Below are 20158 nucleotides of genomic sequence, written 5' to 3'. Positions count from 1 at the left end.
CCTTCCAGTCTTTCTGCTTTTCTTGTGAGAAAGCCTGCTTTTGTGCTTTCTACTACTGCAAAACCAGCTCTTAGTTCTTGTGTTTGGTGTCTGTAACAACACCCATCTGTGAAGAACTGTCTCACCTCTGGTCCAATCAAGGGAGTTGCTTCCAGGTCTGGTCTTACCTTTTCTGACTTTGCCACCAACTCTGCACACTCGTGTGGTTCTCCGTCTGCAAAACAGTCTGCCATATTTATGCCTTCATGAGTGAATGAAATGTTTGGAGCTTCCAGAACTTTGGAAAGCCTTTGTTGTCTCAACGCCGTCATGGTGAAACTCTGTGAGTTTACATATGCCACCACGCTGTGTGTAGTTAACACTTGCAGTGCATGTCCCATGACAATATGTGCGGTTTTTTGTATGAGTTTGGCTATCCCAGCTGCATGTTGCGTACATGGGGGATGCCTTTTTTCCATATTGTCCATCATTACAGATAAGTACATCAGTACTTTTCTCTCTCCCCCTTTTTTCTGGAACAAAACTCTGTTAACGGCCAGTTTTGTAACAGAAACATCCAGAAAGAACGGCAAAGTGTAGTCTGGCATGGAGAGCTCTGCAGCGGACGACATGTGTTGTTTTACAGCTATAAAAGCTTGTTCTGCCTCAGTTGTCCAAAAGAGGAGATTATTCAGATTTCTCATGCCTTGTTCATTAACCAAGGCTCGAAGCGGCTGGGTCAGATCCGTGTAAGACGGAATGTAGCTTCTGCTGTAGCCAGTTAAACCCAGAAAGGAGAGCATGTCTTTGACTCTGGTGGGTTTCGGATGTTGCAAAATGGACTGCTTGTGGGAAGGAGACATGCTAGTTGTGCCTGCAGAAATTATCCTGCCCAGAAAAGAAACCTGTTTTCTTGCAATCTGCAATTTATTTTTACTAACCTTGAAACCCGCCTGATGTAGGTGCTGCAAAACCAGGGAGGTCGCTTTAACGCAGGTCTCCGCGGTGGGGGCAGCCAGCAAAAGGTCGTCCACATATTGGATGAGGGTCGTTTGTGGAGGGAGAGGACAGTCCTGCAAAACATCCTTCAGAACCTGGTTAAACAGCCCTGGAGACAGGGCGAAACCTTGTGGCAGCCTGGTGTAACGCCACTGTTCTCCCCTGAAAGTGAATGAAAAGTAGTCCCTGCAGCTTTCAGCTAGTGGGACACAGAAAAATGCATTTGCCAGATCAATACAGCTATACCACTGCTGGCTAGGAGTCAAAGCAGCAATGGAGACATATGGATTAGGAACTGCCACCGTTTTTGTTTTCAGAACTGCATTTACTGCTCTCAGGTCATGAGCCATTCTGTATTTGCCAGTACCTTTTTTCTGCACTGGCAAAATGAGTGTGTTCCAGTCAGACTGTGAGGGTTCCAGCACTCCAGCCTCACTCAGTCCTGTTATTGTCTCTGCGATGCCCTGTTCAGCTGCGGGTTTGTGTGGATACTGAGGAATCCAGAGGGGTCTCTCAGAGTCCACCTGAAATGAAATAGGAGAACAGGAAGCAAGCCCCACATCTGTAGGCGTTTCCGCCCAGAGAGATGTGGGCATGGATGTGATTAATTGAGCCGCTAAAGGGTGGTCTGATTTTTCCCTACCGTGATGTCTGGACACCTGTTCATGATGTAGCTCCACCTGTTTCAGACCCTGAAAAGCTGATCTTATATGTGTCAAGAGAAGGGGAGAAAGACAAACCTGGCACTGCTGTCGCAATCCAATCTGTGGCTGCCAGGGAGCGTTTCATCATTGGGCCCAATTCTTTTGCTTGGTGCTCAGGGTGCAAACAGAGAGAGATGTGAGGCACAGCTTCATCAGATATTTGATAACATTCTGACTGTGTTTCTGTGAAAGAGACAGCAGCAGCTACACCAACTGGAGCTACACGAATATCTGAGATTTTTACCTCCCAGGTTGTTTCCTCCAAAGTGGAAAGGAAAGGTTCCTGGTACCATTCAGAGACGTCTCTGTCGTAGAACAGGGTCACGTGGGGGGGGAATCCGGAGGAGAGACGTAGGAGCACAGACACAGGAGCCAAGGTTTCCAGTCCACAAACGTTGACATTAGATAGCTGGAGGGTAAGTTCGTTAAAAGGCCCCAATATATGTCTGCATACTCAGAAACAACTGGCTGCATGAGAAATTGTCCATCCGTGTGAAAGTTTGCACAAGGGAGGGACGTGCCATCGGGAAATGAAACAATTAATCCATTCACAGAGCACATAATTGTTGCTCCCAGTTTTATCAGTAAGTCTCTTCCTAGCAAATTGACGGGAGTTGTGGGAGAGCTCGAGCTGACAAAAGAATGTTGCAGGTGCTGATTGCCCAGTGTGAAGGTCAGAGGCTTAGTGAAAGGCAGACTTTGTTCTGTCCTTGAGAACCCAGTTAAAGATACAGTTTGTGACGTCAAACTGAGGGGAGAAACAAAGTTCAATGTGCTGTGTGTAGCACCTGTGTCCACCAGGAAGTGTGTTTCTCTCCCCTCCAGTGTTGCTGACAGCATGGGGTCTGCAGTTCCCATGCTGGGCTGTGGGTCTCCAGGGGCGTGTCACTAGATGTTCTGTGTGGGCTCGTTATTCCCCTGAAAAGACTGTCCAGGTATAACATTGGGATTGTGGGGGATCATACCTGGTTCCCCGTGATTTGGTATGGCCCAGCAATGTTTTGCCCAGTGTCCAACCCATCCACATCGGTAGCATATGTCCTCCTGTGGTCCCCTGATCCGCGCCCCACGACCCCTCCACGGAGCACCGCCCTCGTGACCGGCCAAACGCCTTCCCCGTCCACGAGGAAACGCTCTGTACCTGTTTTGAGGATATGAAACAGAAAAAAACAGGAAGAGGAACCAGTCCTCCCCCAGTCTGATTAGTGTTTGGCCAGGAAGTTGCAATAACCATCACATGTTCTTTTTTATCTGTCTTCTTATTCAATTTTTGTTTTGCTTCCTGCAATTGGAGCTTCAACAGCTGAATTTCTAAATCCTTAGTGTCAGACTGCTTTTTCTTCAACTCATCTTGTGCCTTTAATAAGTGATGAAGCAGATGCCTCTCCCATCTAACGTACTCGCACCCTGTTAAATCTGGATTATTTCTCATAGATTGTACAACCTGTTCAGGAACACCTTTCAAGATTGCCTCTCTAAACATTTCAGTTAAGTTTGAGTGTGGGCCTTTTGGATTAATTGTAGTTTGTCCGAGCCAGGTTTCTGCAGCTTTATTTATGTATTCTTTAGGATCCATGCTGTAATCCCATTCAAACCTGGTGATGGGAGCGATTGTGGCCAGTGGAAACTGCCTTTTTATTTCCCGTGCCAAAGGTGTGATGAATTGATGTGCTGGAGTAGAATTACTTACATTTTGGGTCCCTGCTGCGTGTTCTATGTCTCTCATAACCATGCCAGACATAGCTCTGCTCATTATTGCTCTGAAATCTCCCAGTGCTAGAGTCATTCCAGAGGTCAGCAGGTCTAACTCTGCCAACCAAAGACTCCCACCAGCTGTAATGCTGGGCAGTTTATCGACTATTGCATCCCTGTCACCTAGAGGAAAGGGAACATATTTCTGACCCCCAGTACTGTTTTTCAAAAGAGGATAAGCCCCTGTGTTGCTCCCAACCAGGGCGTGCTGTCCTTCTGCTGTGTGAAGGCCTAAGCCACGCATGCTCTCTAGAGGGCACGAGATGTGATAGACCTCTCTCAGTTCATCAGTTTTATCTGTAAAGTTCTCCTCTGAAACCCACGTTCCATTTGCATCCATTTTAATTTGAACGTTTTTGGCTAAATTAGATTTTATCTCTCCTCTCTCCATCTGTTCTGCTCTGTCACACAGGTTCTGCAACCTCTGAGCAGATCTGACAAAGGTGTCATTTAACTGAGACCAAGCCGTGGGATTTGGTGTGGACGGGGTCTGATCTAATATAGTCCAGTTCGGGGTTTCAGTCCCAGTGTGGACTTCGGGAGCGTTTTGTGGGGTAGCTGTCTCCCCCTCGACTGCTAAAATTCCCTGTGTAATGTTAACTATGGGATAAATGCCCTGGGAAGGCCGAGTTTCGTCTCCACTATATGGTGGAGGAAGTGAATTGTCTGTACTTATGTTTGTGTGTTCAGAGCTAGTGGCAACTTTTTGTTTTTTGTGTTCAAATGCATGTGAAAGTCCCTGCCAGAAAACCAAAAGTTCTTCCCTCTGCCTGAGTTCTCTCTCAGCATTCTGCTTGTTTGTTTTACAGCTTCTTTTAGTGAAAACTCCTGCTTCTCCTTCTTTTTGCATAGTGTCTATCAAATGTTTTTTAGAATTGTTGATTCCCTGCAACATATGTTTCCCCAGGGGCTGTCTGCTTAGCAAATCGCCTCCACCCATTTCAACCAGACCTTTTAATTTATTTTGTATTTTTTGTCCGTCCCCGTCCGTTTGGAATTCGTCATGTTCCCCCAGATAAGTTATTACTTCATCTATTTGCTCACTGAGCGCAATCCATGGCCCGATGCCCCACTTTGGATCATATTTCTCCATGTCGACCTCCTGCGCCATATTCCAACCCAGAGATCACCTCTCCTCTTTTCTGCCTTTTTTTACTGCCTCGCACTGCGGCGAGCCTCTGTCTCCCTTTTTTTTTTTTTTTTTGTTTTTGCTCGCACAGCGGCGAGGAAATCACACACAGCAGAAAGATTTTTTTCGCGCGGCGGCGAGAAAATCAAAGACCACAGATGAAATAAAGAAACTTCCCACAGATTATAATTCCCGAATGTTTACCATGGTTTTAAAAGACATTGCAATAAACGAAGGAGAGTACATTTAAACACGCAAAGTCTGCTCAGCGGCAGACGTTTACATACACATAGCTGACAGACACACACACAGCTGACAGATACACAGAAATGGATCCACGCTTTTCAGCTCCTATGATGTCCTCTTTTTATTTTCACTTATTTTCTTCACTTATTTCTCTGCAGAGGAACAGATCGCGATCAGCCTTTATCTTATTCTCTTATCTTTTTTCCTATGGTGGACCCCTCTCAACACTTTTGTGTTTTTTGAGCAAGTCACAGATTGGCTAACGCGTTCTTTTAGGGGGCAGCACTCCCCAAGGATAGAACCGACAAAACCTAGTCTTTCCCTTTCCCGCGTCCAGGAAAGGTCGGAGACGACCAGTTCTCACTACAGAGCCAATCGACCTTTTACTTTGACTATTAACTGTTTAAGTAACTTTAACCTTTTCTCCTATGAATAACTCGAAAGCCTTTAGACAAACAAATCAAAAGCAGTACGAACAACAGCTGACAATCGAACAATGGTTGACCACTTCAGACAACTCAGTAACACACAATATAACAGCAATCGATAGCTGGAATTCAGAGGTTTAAGAAGAATGCAACACCATCCACTGCTGATTTCTGGAATTTAGACAGTCCAACAGAAACAATGCTATGGTGTTTTTTAAGGAAAATTTTCCTCACCTTATATTTGGGCCCAACACCAGAACACTGCCTCCGTCAGGCTGCGCCGGAACGGCCTGTTCAATCTCTGCTCGTGTCTCAGCACAAAACCATCCTCTGCTACCAATTGTTGAAAATGGATCAAAAATGTACCGCACACAGAGCAGAAAATCAGCCAGTACAAGTAATCAGACTTTACTTATTTTATTCTTTTTTAGCGCTAAAAAAGGAGACGCTTACCCTTACAGACTAGGTGTGGATGTGACCGAGTCTATACAGCATCTGATCAAAAACGGGAAGATTCGTTTACTATACTACGGATGCACCTGGTGGTCATCTGATGTCTTACGTCATTTTATCAACTAAGTTTCTATTTCCTGGGAGACGGGAGTCTGAGGAGTTTCTATAGATGTTACAATTACAAAGGGCCTTTGTGTGAGAATATGAGAATGCAGTGTGTGAAAGCATATGAATGTATTTGAGCTTGATAAGCGCCTCAACAATATATATATATATATATATCAGGAGAGGAACTGCAGACCCATCAGAACCTAAAGAACCAGATATCAGCATCTCTTCATCTTCAATCATCTCCTGAGGCTGATTTGGTACAGAACATTTAGTTATGTTTGATTAAGTTTCTTATTGTGATTTTAGTTGACTATTGTGGTTTGATTCTTTGCTTAGGATGTTGAGTTTGGATGATATTTAATAAATAATAGCATTAGCCAAAATAAGTGGCCATTTAAAGAACAAATCATACGAATAGATTAACACTAAATACATCAATATTTTCTACATTACATTACTTTCTGTGTGTTTTATTCCAAAATGTGTATATATTTTATGAATAATTGTCCAGTGGTCATTCAATGTATTATTTCACTAATATTTTATTAATGTGGTTTACCAGTTTGGATAATCTGACTTCATATCAATGAAGAAAAAACATGCTAAGCAAAAATGCACCAGACCTGCAGGCCAGGGCCGGTTCTATACGGGGGCAAAGAGGGGTTCTAAAGAAATTTCACTAAATAAATGTCTTTTTTAAATATTCAGTGGTAGATATTTTTAAATCTTCACAATTTTATTTTAACAATGAATTAATAATTATAATACTGCACTTAAAAGTTTTAGCTGTTGTATGGAGATAGGATCACGCTTTCCATCTGCTGGATCAGAGATCTGCAACCTGAATCTTTGGAGACAAAAGCGTCTCTTTGGTTCACAATATTAAATGAGGAAATATTGCTCTGTTTGTGTTTAACTCTTTAAGTGTCTCCATTAAAATAAACAAACAAACAAAAAAAAAAAAAAACACATACTACACGGGCCCCTCGGATAAATTTGTTGTAGAAACAGCCTCCAAAGAAAACAGTAAAGACCATTATATGTATTTTTAACCAGCTGTAAGGCATCAGACTTGTATCATCAGCACCTTTATACAGATGACAATTTGCAATGCAAAATATTATGCTTAGTGATTTATTGCAATGGGCAATTTTAAATGGCAATGCAGTACTTAATTTAGAATTATTTTTATATATATGAATGGGCATTCATAAATATATTGGACAGTAATGGCTCTATTTATTTGAAGAGTATTTTGTACTTCAGCACAAAATGTTGTATATGTGCAAAATATTTGAATAAATAATGAGTTAGTCTGATCCTGGTCCTTAGCCTTGTTAATTACTCTTATTGCTCTTTTTTGAAGTTTGATTAGTGACTGGTGTGTTGTTTTGTAATTAATTTCCCAAATCTCTCTGGAGTCACTTAAATAATGTCAAACTAAAGAACAGAACAGAATGTTAGGCTGTTTTTGTGTGAATAGAAAGGTGTTTGGTACTGAAACTATGACAGGCCCACTACATGAACTGTGATCTGAAACAGTAAAACTCGACTCATCATGTCTACTTTTCCATAGATGGACAGACATTCTTGTAAAAAAGGCCAACAGCCACATAATGTTCAGATAAAAATAAGGGTAATGCAATTTCTAAGTATGATTTTCAAATAAAGTTCAGTCTAATGACTAGTTCTCACTAGTCATTAGACTGAACTTCTACCTAGATAATAAACTGGTTTTAGGTTTATTAATCCTATGAATTTAGTCAAATGTTCTTCAAATGACTTTAAATTCATAGTTTTGAGTAGATTTTATTTTAATTTCCACACTAGGACTGTGTCACTCCACAGCTGCTTGTGTCTCATTAATGTTGGCAGGTATTATGTGGTCTTGAGATTCTGTTTCAAATTGAGTTTATACACCTCCGGGAAAAATTGAAAGTTTCTCTGATTTTACTCTTTATAGGTATATGTTTGAGTAAAATGAACATTGTTTATTCTATGAATTACTGACAACATATTTCCTAATTTTGTTTGTGTATGTATGTAAATAAGCAGTTATATTTAGAAAACTGCACCAGCAAATATCTTATCATGGGTCTTAGCTTTACTGGGTGCTAAACATGCCTAAAAGTCAGATCCCAGAATCGCCCTGAATAACGCAGTTAGAATCTAGTGTATTAGCATATATAATAGCTTCTAAAACTCTGGTCTGAACTGCCCAACCTTAGCTTGGAAATAAATAGTATTGTATTTCAAATGTTGTAGTTTGTGTCCCATGTTCTAATTTAAGAAGCATCCATCAAGTATCACCTTCCTGAAATGTTATCGTCTGTGTTTCAGGAGACCCTGGTTCCTCAGAGTGACCCTGGAGACACTGAGTTGGTGTGTACTTGGCAAGGTAAGCCATCAAATCAGACGTGGTCTGTTTGGGTGACAGTTAGTGTGTGGAGCTCCAGACACAGTGAAAGTCTTAATGTAAAGGTAAAGACATATAAGCCTTTAGTGTCAGTATTGTTTTTCATGCATGGTGCATGTCAAGCCTGTTATGTTTTCAGATAAGTTTTGTTAGCTGATACTTATCAAGCTGTTTGTTTGTAGTATCACTAGTGATGGGACTTCATTAAAACTTTTAATCAAGTTAATTGCAGGGTCTGCAAGACAATTAATTCCATTAATTCCAATTAATGGAACTTTAATCCAAAGTATATCAACAAAGTAAGCAACATTTTAGTTCAAAAACCATTTTTTGCTGCTAAATTAGTAGACATAACAAAGATTTCTTGTTTTAATCTGTTCAGCTTATTTAGCCATCATAATGGTGCAAATTATTAAAAAATATTAAAAAATACTTATGTCTGTTTTAACATTCGTGCTGTGGCCATCAATGCTGCTGCTACATGTTTAGCATTGAGATGCTATTATGGGCTTGAATAGCTTCACTGACAGGTTAACTCTTTTTAGCACAGCCTGAACACAACAATTGTCTTCTAACAGCCCATCAGATCTTTTTTTGAAACAGAAATCCTCAGTTTGCCAAGAGAAGCAGTTTTGTTGTCCATTGCTGCTGTGTGCGTAATGTCTCTTGTGCATCAGATTTACTGGGGTACCAGAAACACATGAATACAAAGGTTCCAGCTCTAAACATTTGTATGTTTAAAAAGAACTGGGGTGAAATTTTTAACATGTTAAAATCAATGTAATTAGCTCTTTAAGGTCCTGACTCTAAATATTGCCCATTTGGTATGTCTCAGCCGTCTTGTGATATAGTTCTCCTGAATGTCCAGCAGGTGGTGATGACAAACTTTTCAACTCTCCTCAAACATCTGCTGGAGTCACCAAAGAGGAAGAGGAGGCTCCCTCTAACCGTCCTCCTTACAGCAGACTGACCTGACACAGAACCCTGACCATCCAGCTGGTTTCCATCACCACTCTAAGATCAGTTTCAGTGCTCTATCAGCCAAGCAATGTAATATGAAGTTAAAGATCGGTCAGACAGAGACTGATTAGTACAGCTTCCCTCAGTTTCCCTTTAACTCCCTGTATTCTCTGAATCTAAGTTATGATTTTATTGTGTTTAATAAATACATTTGAACAGTAGTGTTTGTTTTTGAACAATTGACAGCTTAAGACAAGACATTTATTGCAAGGTGATGTATGGTGAAAGGAAGTGCATTCCTGTTTAACTGTGTTCCAGGGTGCAGCTGTCAGTCTGTTTTCAGTCACATCCAGAGCAGCAGCAGTATTTCCTTGAGGAACCAGGTCGAAACACGATGCAAATGGATCAGATTCAGAGGAAAGCACTCAGTCTGGCTTGTGCTGACAGGCCACAGAAAGGCTTGATTAGGTTCTTCATGTGAACAGAAAGTCCTGATAGACGGCGACGGAGTGAAGCGTGAGGCGATCATCAGCAGAACCACAGGACCAGCTGTGGTCACACAGCAGCTTAAGGCAAACAAGATGCAGGTTGGTGCTGTCACTGTATGAATATACAAGCTTATTTCATATTCAGGAAAACACTTCTACACATTAAGACGCCTGAGGTACACGATGGAGCGCAAGCCTGCACAAAGTGTCTGATTCCTGGTGCGTTCTGGATCCCTGAATGCATTATGTGTCAAAAGGCTCCAGATCTACGATGAAATAATTGAAAATAATGAAGAGCTTCATTGTCCCATTCAATACAGGTTTTGGTCCACTTCAGCTGATGAGTTAAAGGGATAGCTCATATTTTAGAGTTGTGTTACAGAGTAAAGTACTACCTGCAATATACAGACATTTAAATAAGAACAGCAAAATCAAAGGAGGGTGATTAGCATTGCTTGCTAACAGTTGATTGTGTCATCTAGGACAGTGGTTCTCAAATGGGGGTACGCGTACCCCTGGGGGTACGTGGAGGTACTGCAGGGGGTACGTGAAGCTTTTCAAAATATCTTTAAAAAAATCAGTAGGCTCCTCATAATAAGTCTTGGGAAAAATTAGTTTGTAAAAAGTTCGATAAAATATAAATGTGTGTTCATGCACTGAATTATTATTTATTCAGTGCATGAACTGAATTATGAATTATGCACTGAATTATTTATTCAGTGCATTAATTTTGTACCATTACAGAGACCAATATAAATTAGCAGCGTTTTGCATATTTCAGTTTTGACTGGTTTTATACCTTCCTGGTGGTCACCGTTTTCTGTTTTTCTTTTTTGTTTAACCATGCAATGTTTGTAATATGGATGTATTTGTCAGGTTCACTGATATAAGTTGTTTGGCTTTAATAAATCAGACAGTGATTTTACAGCACTGTACCTCTTTTTTATTCCAAAAATGTTTTGCCTGTGTCAGGGGGTACTTGACTAAAAATATATTTTTAAGGGGGTACATCACTGAAAAAAGTTTGAGAACCACTGATCTAGGACATAATACATTAAATAATAAATTATATTATTTATATCAGTTATATCAGTCTCAAGTCATTACCACCATGAGGCTGAATGATGCAGCTGGCATCAGCATCCACAGCGACTCTAAAGATACTTGGTGATATGAGGTACGAAAACATTTCATTCCCTGAATAAAGTCTTTTTGTATAGAAGTGAATAAGAATTCAAAGCTGAATTATCCCTTTAGGTCAGCAGCTAAAGCAGCACCGCACTCCTTCCTGTTTATCATTTTGTTCAGAGACGTTACAAAAGCAGGTGTGAACATTTCACTCACATTCCACTAACACCGACATCCCAGTGTCAGTGGGCCGGTTTCCAGTAACAACACACACCATAGAATAAAAAAAAGTTACAGTTTCAAAGTTTTCATTACTGTTCCAAGAAAGACTAATTTGGCTGTTTGGAAATATTTCAAGTAGCAACAAAGTAAGAGTCATGGTGTGAAATCTAAAGGGCCACAACTCATCACTCTTATTAAGTAGGAATGCACAATATATCAGCACTAACATTGGGATTGGCTGATATTAGTCATGTTTTAACATATCTCTATCGGTCCGATAAATGATCAATATCCTCCTAAATGAAACTGCTGAATCTTCATTTCTTATCACACTGAGAGGCTCATACTGACCCAACTATGGGCCAACTATGGAGGAGCTCAGAACCAATCCAGGAATTCACATCGCTGCAGTCCAGGCTCCAGCTAATCTCTGTGTTTTTTAATCTACCATCATCCCAGCTCGTTTCTAATGAAGCTCACTGTTCTCCTAAAAAACAACACCAACATAAAGCCACTGAACGGTAAAATCAATGCAAAAACAAAAACAGCTGAATGTCCAGTTGATAATTCGTTTGATTAAACAATCACCTTGGATACCAAACCACCATATATAAAGATTAATCAGCTTCTGTGCTCAGTGTCTTCCATTTCACTCACGTTTCACTCAGATGCTCTGACATAACTGGAAAATCCAAAGAACAGAGGTGAGCCCTGAAGGCATCGAACCATGCTGCCAACCAGAGTGGACCTACCTGGACCGGTCCTCCTCCTCCTGAGTCTCTTCTCTGCTCACTAAGGTGGAGATGGTTCTGTTACAATCACGTCTGGTCTCCAACAACCAAATAAAGCACCTTTGATTGGAATTTACTGCTAAAATATGGGAGTTTTTATGGGAAAATTAGATCCTCCACTACCTCAGCTCTGCATGCTTTAGGTGTCACCTTGCTTCCAAACAGCTGAATTAAAAGAATGGGTGAGTAACAGGCTCCTGCAGCAGTGAGGGTCTGCAGAGGAGGTCATGAATGCATCAGGAGTGCATGGAGCAGGTTTATGAACCACTGTACTAATGGGTTGGACAGGATATTTGGCAGTGAAACAGATCATATCTGGACAACATGATCTGACCAGGAAACAGCTGAGTGAAGTGATGGCATTAAGAAAATCATGTAAACAAGCAGTATGGTTCATCTACAACGTGTACAAGGGCCATCGTAGACAGAGAAAAACAGGAGTAAATTTCCATCATTTTCTAGAACAAAAACATGGATATTTCTGAGTTTTATAAGTCGAAAATTTGCATCTTTTAATTAAAAAATTCTCAGATTTTTGTAGCAAACTTTTGACTTTTCAAACTGAGAAGCTTCCATGTTTCTTCTAGCAAATTTCTGAGTAATCGCAACATTAGAATTTTTTCTAGCAAATCTTCAACTTTCCAACCTCAGAAAATTTCCTTATTTTCTTCTAGAAAATTTCTGAGATTAATCTCAAAATGTCTGAGTTTTTGTATATACTCTTCCTTTCTTTTTCTATCTACATTGGCCCTAACACACTGTGGTATTCATCAGTGCTCTGTAGTTTTCCTCTCCTTGCTCCAGGTCTGGAGCAAGACCTGGAGGAGCAGGTCCTCCAGGAACTGCTCCTCCAGAGTTTTGACTAGCCAGTTTGAGTCCTCAAACTGGCTAGTTTGAGTCCACTAGCCAGTGGAGTTTGAGTCCTCAGCAGCTGCTGCAGCTCCACCCTCTGCCTCCGCCACCGTCGTCATTCCTCCCTCCGCTCAGGGTGACGGTGCTTCCCGACCCCTCGGCTGGCTGGCTCAGCACTAAAGGCTTCTGGGACTTGAGCTTGTGGGCCACAGTCATAAAGATGGCCTCGACGTGGTCGCTGTCGCGGTAGCTCCCGTCTCCCAGGCTGTTGGGGCTCTTGGCGGACGTCTCGAACAGCGGCATTGAGTGAGCGTCCGCAAACTGCTGCGCTACGTCCGTGCCCACCTGGACCGAGTCCTGCAGGTCGCACTTGTTCCCCACCAGGATCCTGGGCACCTCGGTTCCCAGGGCGTGCTGCTTGCACTCCTCGATCCAGGCGGGGAGGCTGCGGAAGCTGGCGGCGTTGGTCACGTCGTAGACGAACACCACGGCGTGGACGTTGCGGTAGTAATGCTGCACCATGGACTTCCTGAAGCGCTCCTGGCCGGCAGTGTCCCACAGCTGGATCTGGGGGGACAGAGCGGCCTCGTTATTTAGCTAACACGAACTAAACCAGACTCTAGTAGCTCTGCTGCTTCCTCCACAGGACTGGGAGTGATGGATCATAACAAGCAGCAGAGAAGAGGCAACATTCAAGAAGCCTCTGTTTCTTCCAACTAACTGAACATCTTATTTATTCATTATCAATTATTAGCATTACTATTATTTATACTTATGGCACAGCAAAACATCACAGGTGGATAACTGTAGTTAGTACTAATTGAACATGTTATTTATTATCTATTTATTATCAATTATTAGCATTACTACTATCATTAAGACTCGTGGCACAGTGAAATACTGTTATTGTTAGTCCACTACTGACCATGTTTACTGCACTGGATGACCTTAGATGACCCTGATGAAAACCAATGCTGTCCTGTAAATCATTACAACCAAACAGTTCAACACAGCCTCCATCAGGCCATCAGATCGAGGCCTTTAACTACACCAGAGCAGCAGAGCTTGTCCACATTCAATCAGTCAAATCACATCAGCCTGTATCCAACCAGCCAACGCTGCAAAGCCCCATGGGTAAGATAGTTTTCGGTCTTTTGCTGTATGATGTTTTAATGTTTCCTGAACAGGTCCATGTCGAAAATGAGAATTTGTTCTCAATCAACTGACCTGCTTATAAAAAGGTTCAGAAATAAATAAAAAGCAAACGAGATGGATTAGCAGAGTTTCCGCCACCAGCTGATGGTGTCATCCAGGTCATGTTACTGTCTAATATCATCTGCTGCCTGGATGTGGAGCTGTTAGCATGTCAGGACAGTCATATAGCAACAGTCTTCAGTCAGAGGCTTCAGACTGCAAGACTGACAGCTAGCTAAGATCCCTCCTGCCCACAACATCACCATCCACAATGACTGATTGCGTTATGACGTAATTTAATTTACCTTTAGGATGAATAAAGTATTTTTTTGTGTGTGTTTTGTGGTTTTAAGGTGAAAACATCAGCTCTTCTGTAAATTGGAGGAATATTCCTTTATATTTGGTTCTATACGAGACGAAATAAATATTCACAGTTGGAGTCGTTGTTTTTGCAATGAAACCCATTTAACCCATTATAGTTTTAGCTTTTGATATTTGTTATATTAATGAATTTCTCCGGGCTGCAGCACTAGAACAGCTTCTTGCACCGTCATGTTTACCAGACTGACGGTTTCTGTGTCTAAAAGGCCGCAGTGCACACCTTGATTTTCTCTCCGTCAATCTCCACCAGCCTCTCCCTGAAGTCCACCCCGATCGTGGCCTCGGTCTTCTCGGGGAACCTGCCCGCACAGAAGCGGAAGGTGAGACAGGTCTTCCCGACGCCAGAGTCCCCGATGACGATGATTTTGAAGATCCGGGTCCTGGGTGGCGGAAGAGCCGAGCTCGTCAGGGAGCCGGACAATTCAGCCGCGGAGCCGCTCTCTGCCATGTCGAGCCGACCAGTGACCTCACACGCCGGCGGAGGCTCCTTCACTGCCGCTCCCCGGGGAAAGGAAGAAAGGCGGACGCTGAAGAGCTTTCTCGAAGACGGCTGCCTCTCACATTTACTTCCTGACTCGGACGGTGTGTAAATATCAGCTGGTAGTTATCTATGAACGGATACTGTAAATGTAAACATTGTGTCTCCACCTCCGAACTAAAACACCCCTGAACCTCCACTGCCCAGCTGTGAAGCCACGTACTGCACTCGAAGGGATTTTCTTCTCGCGAGATAACATTTATGAGACGTTCATAGTCGCGTAAAAATTGTTGGAAACTTAAGCTCCATACATAATCGCCCTCCTTTTTTGTTAGAAGGCATTAGCGCATGTGGTGTTCGGGTCAAATCTGACCCGCTGACCACTGAAGGTGTAAAGTGTACCATTGGTTTTATTATAAAGTTCTTCTTCTTATTTTTTTTTTATTTGATTTAAAACATAATCATATATTATAAAGGTCGCTTAAAAGCGAGATTTGTACCGACATTATTGACAATAAATTAACGTGTTGGTAGCATTCAAACACATTAAAGGGGTTACAGTTCTTAAGTTTTACAACTTTGCTTTTTAAAATAGATAAAATAAATAAAATAATAAAATGAATAGGATCTTCTGACAATGTACAACTATGTGGCCGTTACAGCGTCTTGTATTTTTATAGTTCACTAAATGATTTAAAAAGAAAAACATTTGGCAAATAAGTAGTGCATGGTCCAGCTAAAAGGTGTTTGATGAATTTACTAAGCATCCCGTTTCAATCAAGGGGAGGGCTAAGAAGATGAAGACATCAGGTGAGTAAAATGACGGTGCATGGAAACTAATCAGCAGCAGCTGCTCTGTTGCTCCATCCTCTACGCTGGACAGAGTTCTGTGGAGAAAAGAAAGAATGCATCTAGTCAAGATGAAGAGTTTTAATGCTCAGCTAATGTCAACATCATGAAAACATTGAATTTTTTTCTTAAAACGTGGAAGTAAAAATGCATTAGGTTGACAAAGGGAGGTAGTGCAGAATACTAAAGTATTTCCAAAATGTTTCAGTTGAACAAACAGTTGCATAAAAACACAAAATGCATATTTTAAATATGCAATAATATGTAAAATATTATTGCATTTTGTCCAGGGATAAATTTATCCTTTCTTAAATGCTCTTAACAATATTACACCAAATACCACAACATCACACACCTTTCCAAAAGGTTCCCTTTTTTCTTGTCAGTCCACAGAATAGTTTCCCAGAAGTCTTGGCTTTTGGGAAAAGCCGGTCACTAAGATTTGTCCTAAATTTTTCAGCAGTGTTTTTAGCATTGGAACCCTAACACCGAGGTCACTTTTGCTCACTCTTTCTTTTTTACCTTGAACCTTGAAGGTGAGGCCTTCAGTGCTTTAAATGTTCTGGGTTCTTTTGTGAACTCCTGGATCAGTCATCAATGTACACTTGAAATCATTTCTGCGGGATGGACATGAGCAGGCTGAGTGCTGCTTTATGTTCGCTCCACTCATGAATAGTGGGTTTCCTTCTGGTGTCCCAAAACTGAAATCTGAACCTGTCATCAGTCTGGTAGATGTCAATTACTGTGCTTTTCTTCTGCTCTTGGGTTTTTAGCTCCACATTAAAATAATTTCTCTTTCTTCATGTTGTCAGACAGGTTCTATGTAAATAATTTATTGATTTTACAGTTCTGACAGTAATTGGGTCCCAGTACACCCAGTGAGACTGTGAGCCATGTAAATGTGATTATTCATAGTTGGTTCGTGATGTAACAAGGAAGACAATTACATTTTTAAAATTCACAAGTTGTTGTTTTGTTGTTTTTTTTTAACCCCTAATAAATCAAATTAGCATTCGAAAACTGCATTTTGTGTTCAATCAGGTTAACCTTGTCTGATATTTATGTCTGGCAAAAAAAAGAAGCAAAAACAGAAACGTGGCTTGTTCTTTTTAACCTGATGGCATCGTGTTATTTCATATCCCGGGTTGACATGCCAGACTCTCACCTTTGCTGGTGTCGTACTGAAACTTTGATGGCAGAGGAAACCGGAGGCATTCAGCTTGTTTCCTGAAGACGTTCAAATCAGAGGCTGCCACCGTTGTATTCCTGCCTGCAGAGGTCAGCAATAATGAACAAGATAACCACAGTGACTGGACAACAGCCCCCCGCTGCAGGGCGTCACCCCGCTCACCGTGGGTCATACATACCAAACAGGTAGAACATCTGGAAATGGTTTTCGTTGTTGTAGGTGTGCATGAGCAGGCAGTCAGAGCAGGTGTGCAAGAACCTGTGATAGGATGCAGCAGCTGGGACTGCACAGCAAAAACACACAGTGTCAGTTAGATTTCTCTACATTGAGAACGTGTTAATATTTTACACAGTTTTTACTTGTAGTAATGTCTTGTGACATTTGCACTTACAGTATCATCAAAAATTATTATTCATACACCTTGAACTTTTCCATATTTCACATTAAGACAACAAAGATTTTGTGTAAAAGAGCATCTCATTACTAGAGACGCACCGATCCCATATTAATCTGTACATGTCTTGATATGGACAAAAATTCCTAGATTGGGTATTGGTGAATTATTCAGTCTAATTCTATGCTTTGTGCTCTGTAAACATTGCACATTGAGGTTATAATTTCTCTTTTCACTTTCTGAACCATTAGAAAGAAAGTCTGTCAAAGTTAATTTACATGTGTGACCACTGTCTGCTGTTTTTGTCAGTTTCAGATTCTTTATTATTTATCTTCCATTACCTGTTCTACTCCTAATTGCACTGACTGAACAAATTCAAGTTGTTTTTACATGTTTGACCAAACTTGTGAAGCTATTGGTGGATTTAAATGTGCTGCAGAGTTAGAAAATGCATTTGTAGTTCAGTACATTTATGTCTGTGTTTAAAAAAGCAAATTATTTTAAGTCAAATTAGCTGTTTTTCTGTATCAGATCAGTATTGACTGATACTAAACCTCTGATATCTGTATTGAAGTAAAAACAGTAGATCAATGCATCCCTATCATGTGATTTTACAAGTTTGTAATATTAAAAATTCAGAAAATGCATCTTTATTTCCAGTTCTCCTTCCTGAGATGCGAATGAAAGAAAGTTCTTTGATCAGATTAGATCAAATCGGTCCTTTTCACAAACACATACATATATACAGTATGTGTGTGATGTATCATCAGGGACTGGGAAGCTGACCAGAGTTGGTAGGGAGATGGAAGACAAATCCAGGACAAGCCTGGAAGAAAACTCGTTAGAGACTAAGGCAGAGATTCACAGCTACACTGAGCCTGAAGCAAGTGATTTGATGGGTAACTTGGATCAAACTATATTCCAGAACGGCCCACTCAAAGTCCAGACACTGATCTGTGGGATCTCCATCCACTCTGACTGAACTTGAACTGTGTTGCTCGTCTCGATCAAGCAACACAAGACAAGCAATAATAAAATCCTAATTAAATACATTGAAGTTTCTGGCTGTAACATTACAAAAAGTAAAAAATGAATAAATAAATGGCTATTAATAGGGTCAGAGTTTCTTGAAAGTATTCTGCCATGTCAAAGCTTACTGTGAAACTCCAAGTCTTTGCCTCTGACCAGGGTAACATTCACTGCGCTTTGGAAACATTGTCCATTCCTAAAATAAGGAAAAATAAATAAATTAGTTATACTTGTGGGAAAATGTGTTATGGTTGACCACAAAGTGAATCGTATGCAACAGAAAACTGCATAAGAAGCTCTAGAATAAATGTTTTTGTAGAATAAGAAGAATTACTGGATGTGTGTTAAAGGCTGCTTCCTAAACACACCTATTGATTGTGTAATCCAGGCTTATTTAGGAACCAATAAAGGAGAGTTTTCTACCTGTAGTGTTTTCCAGTTGACCCTGCATGTGACTGAAGTAAGTTGTCTAATTTGCTGCCTAAACAAGACATGCAGACAGAAAACAATGTTTCCTTACATTGGTTCAGGCTGCTGCTCTGCAGCCAGGCGGTTTGCCTGGTTTAACATCAGGGTCTGGTTGTCTGCTGTTCTGTTCAGCACCATCCACATGCTTTCAATGTGGTCCAGCACAGGGCCAAAGAAGTCATTTTTAACTGTCCCCTCAATGAAGATTCAACGGCCCAGGATCTGATCAAAGCAAATAATCACATTATAGCTGCTCTGTTATTTTACACCTAGCGCAGGAAGACAAAGGTCTGGTGGATTCTAATCTGTACCTGGTCAATCTGTTCAGCTGTCAGAGTTCTGGTCATCTGGCTGCATTCGTCTTCTGCTGGTGCTGTGGCGCTGAAGGACAGCAGGGAAACAAGGACGACGGCCAAATGTGTCACAGTCATGGTGGACAGCAGCAAGTCGACGCTTTGCTCTGGAGCAGCTGGAACTCCTGACATTTATAGGCAGCACACACACTGTCCATTGTTTGCTGTGTTGTTTGATACGAGGTTCACTCCAGAACTGAGCAATTCTGGAAAAATATGTTGGTCAATCTTTATGGGGCAAGTAACATTTCTGCTAACAGGTTTTCTTATCAGGGTCAGTGTTTGAACAGCAAAGGCTGCTTTGAATGAGTTTCAATAATTTTTTTTCTTGTCCTTTTAACCCCGGACTATTCAAATAGTCCTTGTTTTGATTTTTAAAATGAAATTAAACATAATGACATATTTTTGTTGCTCACTCAGGGGCAGAGAGTGTCAATTTATTATTGCTAATATTGTTATTATTGTTATCAGTTTTTAGTAGCATTTTATTGTGATCAGTAATGTAATTAAGGACTTGTGTATTTTTTCCTTTGTTATATAATGCTTTATTATTGTTGTTGTTGTTATTATTATTATTATATTTCTTCCTTTACCACATCAACCAAACACACTCTGTTACTCATGTGGACTGCAATGGACTCTTTTCTTTTCTCGCACATTGTGTTTGGTTTCTGTGTATGTAACACCTATATTTGATTTGTTTATATCACAAAAATGAAAAAAAAAGCACAATGACACATTAGCTTTGGGGCTAAGAATGACAAGTTTTGCATTAGTGTATCTCATAAAATCCCAACGCTTAAATCTTATGTTTCTGGTTCGGACAAAATGCAAAGAAACGAAAAAAAAACTTTCAAGGGTAATGAACACAAAGCTTTGATACTTAGATCAGTGTGTTTACCTCTTGGTTTATTATTATTTGTGCATGTAATAATCTTTAGCTTGGCATTTGTGTTTACTGTTTAAACTGTGAGTTTCAGGTATAATTCATTTCTTCATCTATATCACTCCTATGTGTTCCAGCATGTGGAATATATAGGGAATAACAATAAAAAAAAACAGCCACATAAAATCGTAATAGTGTGTATTGGCGCTGGAATGGATGGATTATGACACAACATATAAATTCATTCAGCATCACTGATGTAACGCACGTGAAACCTTC

The 20158-nt window shown here is 40.8% G+C and overlaps 2 protein-coding genes across 3 annotated transcripts in view; one reads left to right on the top strand and one right to left on the bottom strand.

The window, feature by feature from the left end:
• LOC111606869 overlaps window positions 1-9398 on the top strand; it is a 32038-nt gene extending 22640 nt beyond the window's left edge. Inside the window, exons 5-6 of one of the 2 annotated variants that reach the window (XM_023328245.1) lie at window positions 8142-8199; window positions 9089-9398. In XM_023328245.1, the coding sequence (XP_023184013.1) occupies window positions 8142-8199; window positions 9089-9192 (162 nt within the window). In that variant the 3' untranslated portion in view covers window positions 9193-9398. Of the gene's footprint in view, window positions 1-8141; window positions 8200-9085 lie in introns of both variants that reach the window. The other variant, XM_023328244.1, reaches the window with a different exon arrangement.
• A 1271-nt stretch (window positions 9399-10669) lies between these two features.
• On the bottom strand, window positions 10670-19110 carry LOC102236194 (ras-related protein Rab-33B-like). Its single transcript, XM_005812777.2, has 7 exons — window positions 18952-19110; window positions 18693-18862; window positions 18301-18368; window positions 16928-17032; window positions 16726-16830; window positions 14454-15598; window positions 10670-13225 (listed from the first exon to the last, which is right to left on the bottom strand). The coding sequence occupies exons 6-7, from the start codon at window positions 14679-14681 to the stop codon at window positions 12731-12733; spliced, it is 723 nt and encodes a 240-aa protein (XP_005812834.1). The 5' UTR covers window positions 14682-15598; window positions 16726-16830; window positions 16928-17032; window positions 18301-18368; window positions 18693-18862; window positions 18952-19110; the 3' UTR covers window positions 10670-12730.
• Between the last annotated feature and the right edge of the window lie 1048 nt (window positions 19111-20158).

The sequence above is a fragment of the Xiphophorus maculatus genome, chromosome 23, assembly GCF_002775205.1.
Source record: "Xiphophorus maculatus strain JP 163 A chromosome 23, X_maculatus-5.0-male, whole genome shotgun sequence".
In the NCBI taxonomy this organism is placed as follows: domain Eukaryota; kingdom Metazoa; phylum Chordata; class Actinopteri; order Cyprinodontiformes; family Poeciliidae; genus Xiphophorus; species Xiphophorus maculatus.
The sequence above is the reverse complement of the archived record's forward strand: the minus strand, read 5'-3'. Positions and strand labels throughout refer to the sequence as shown.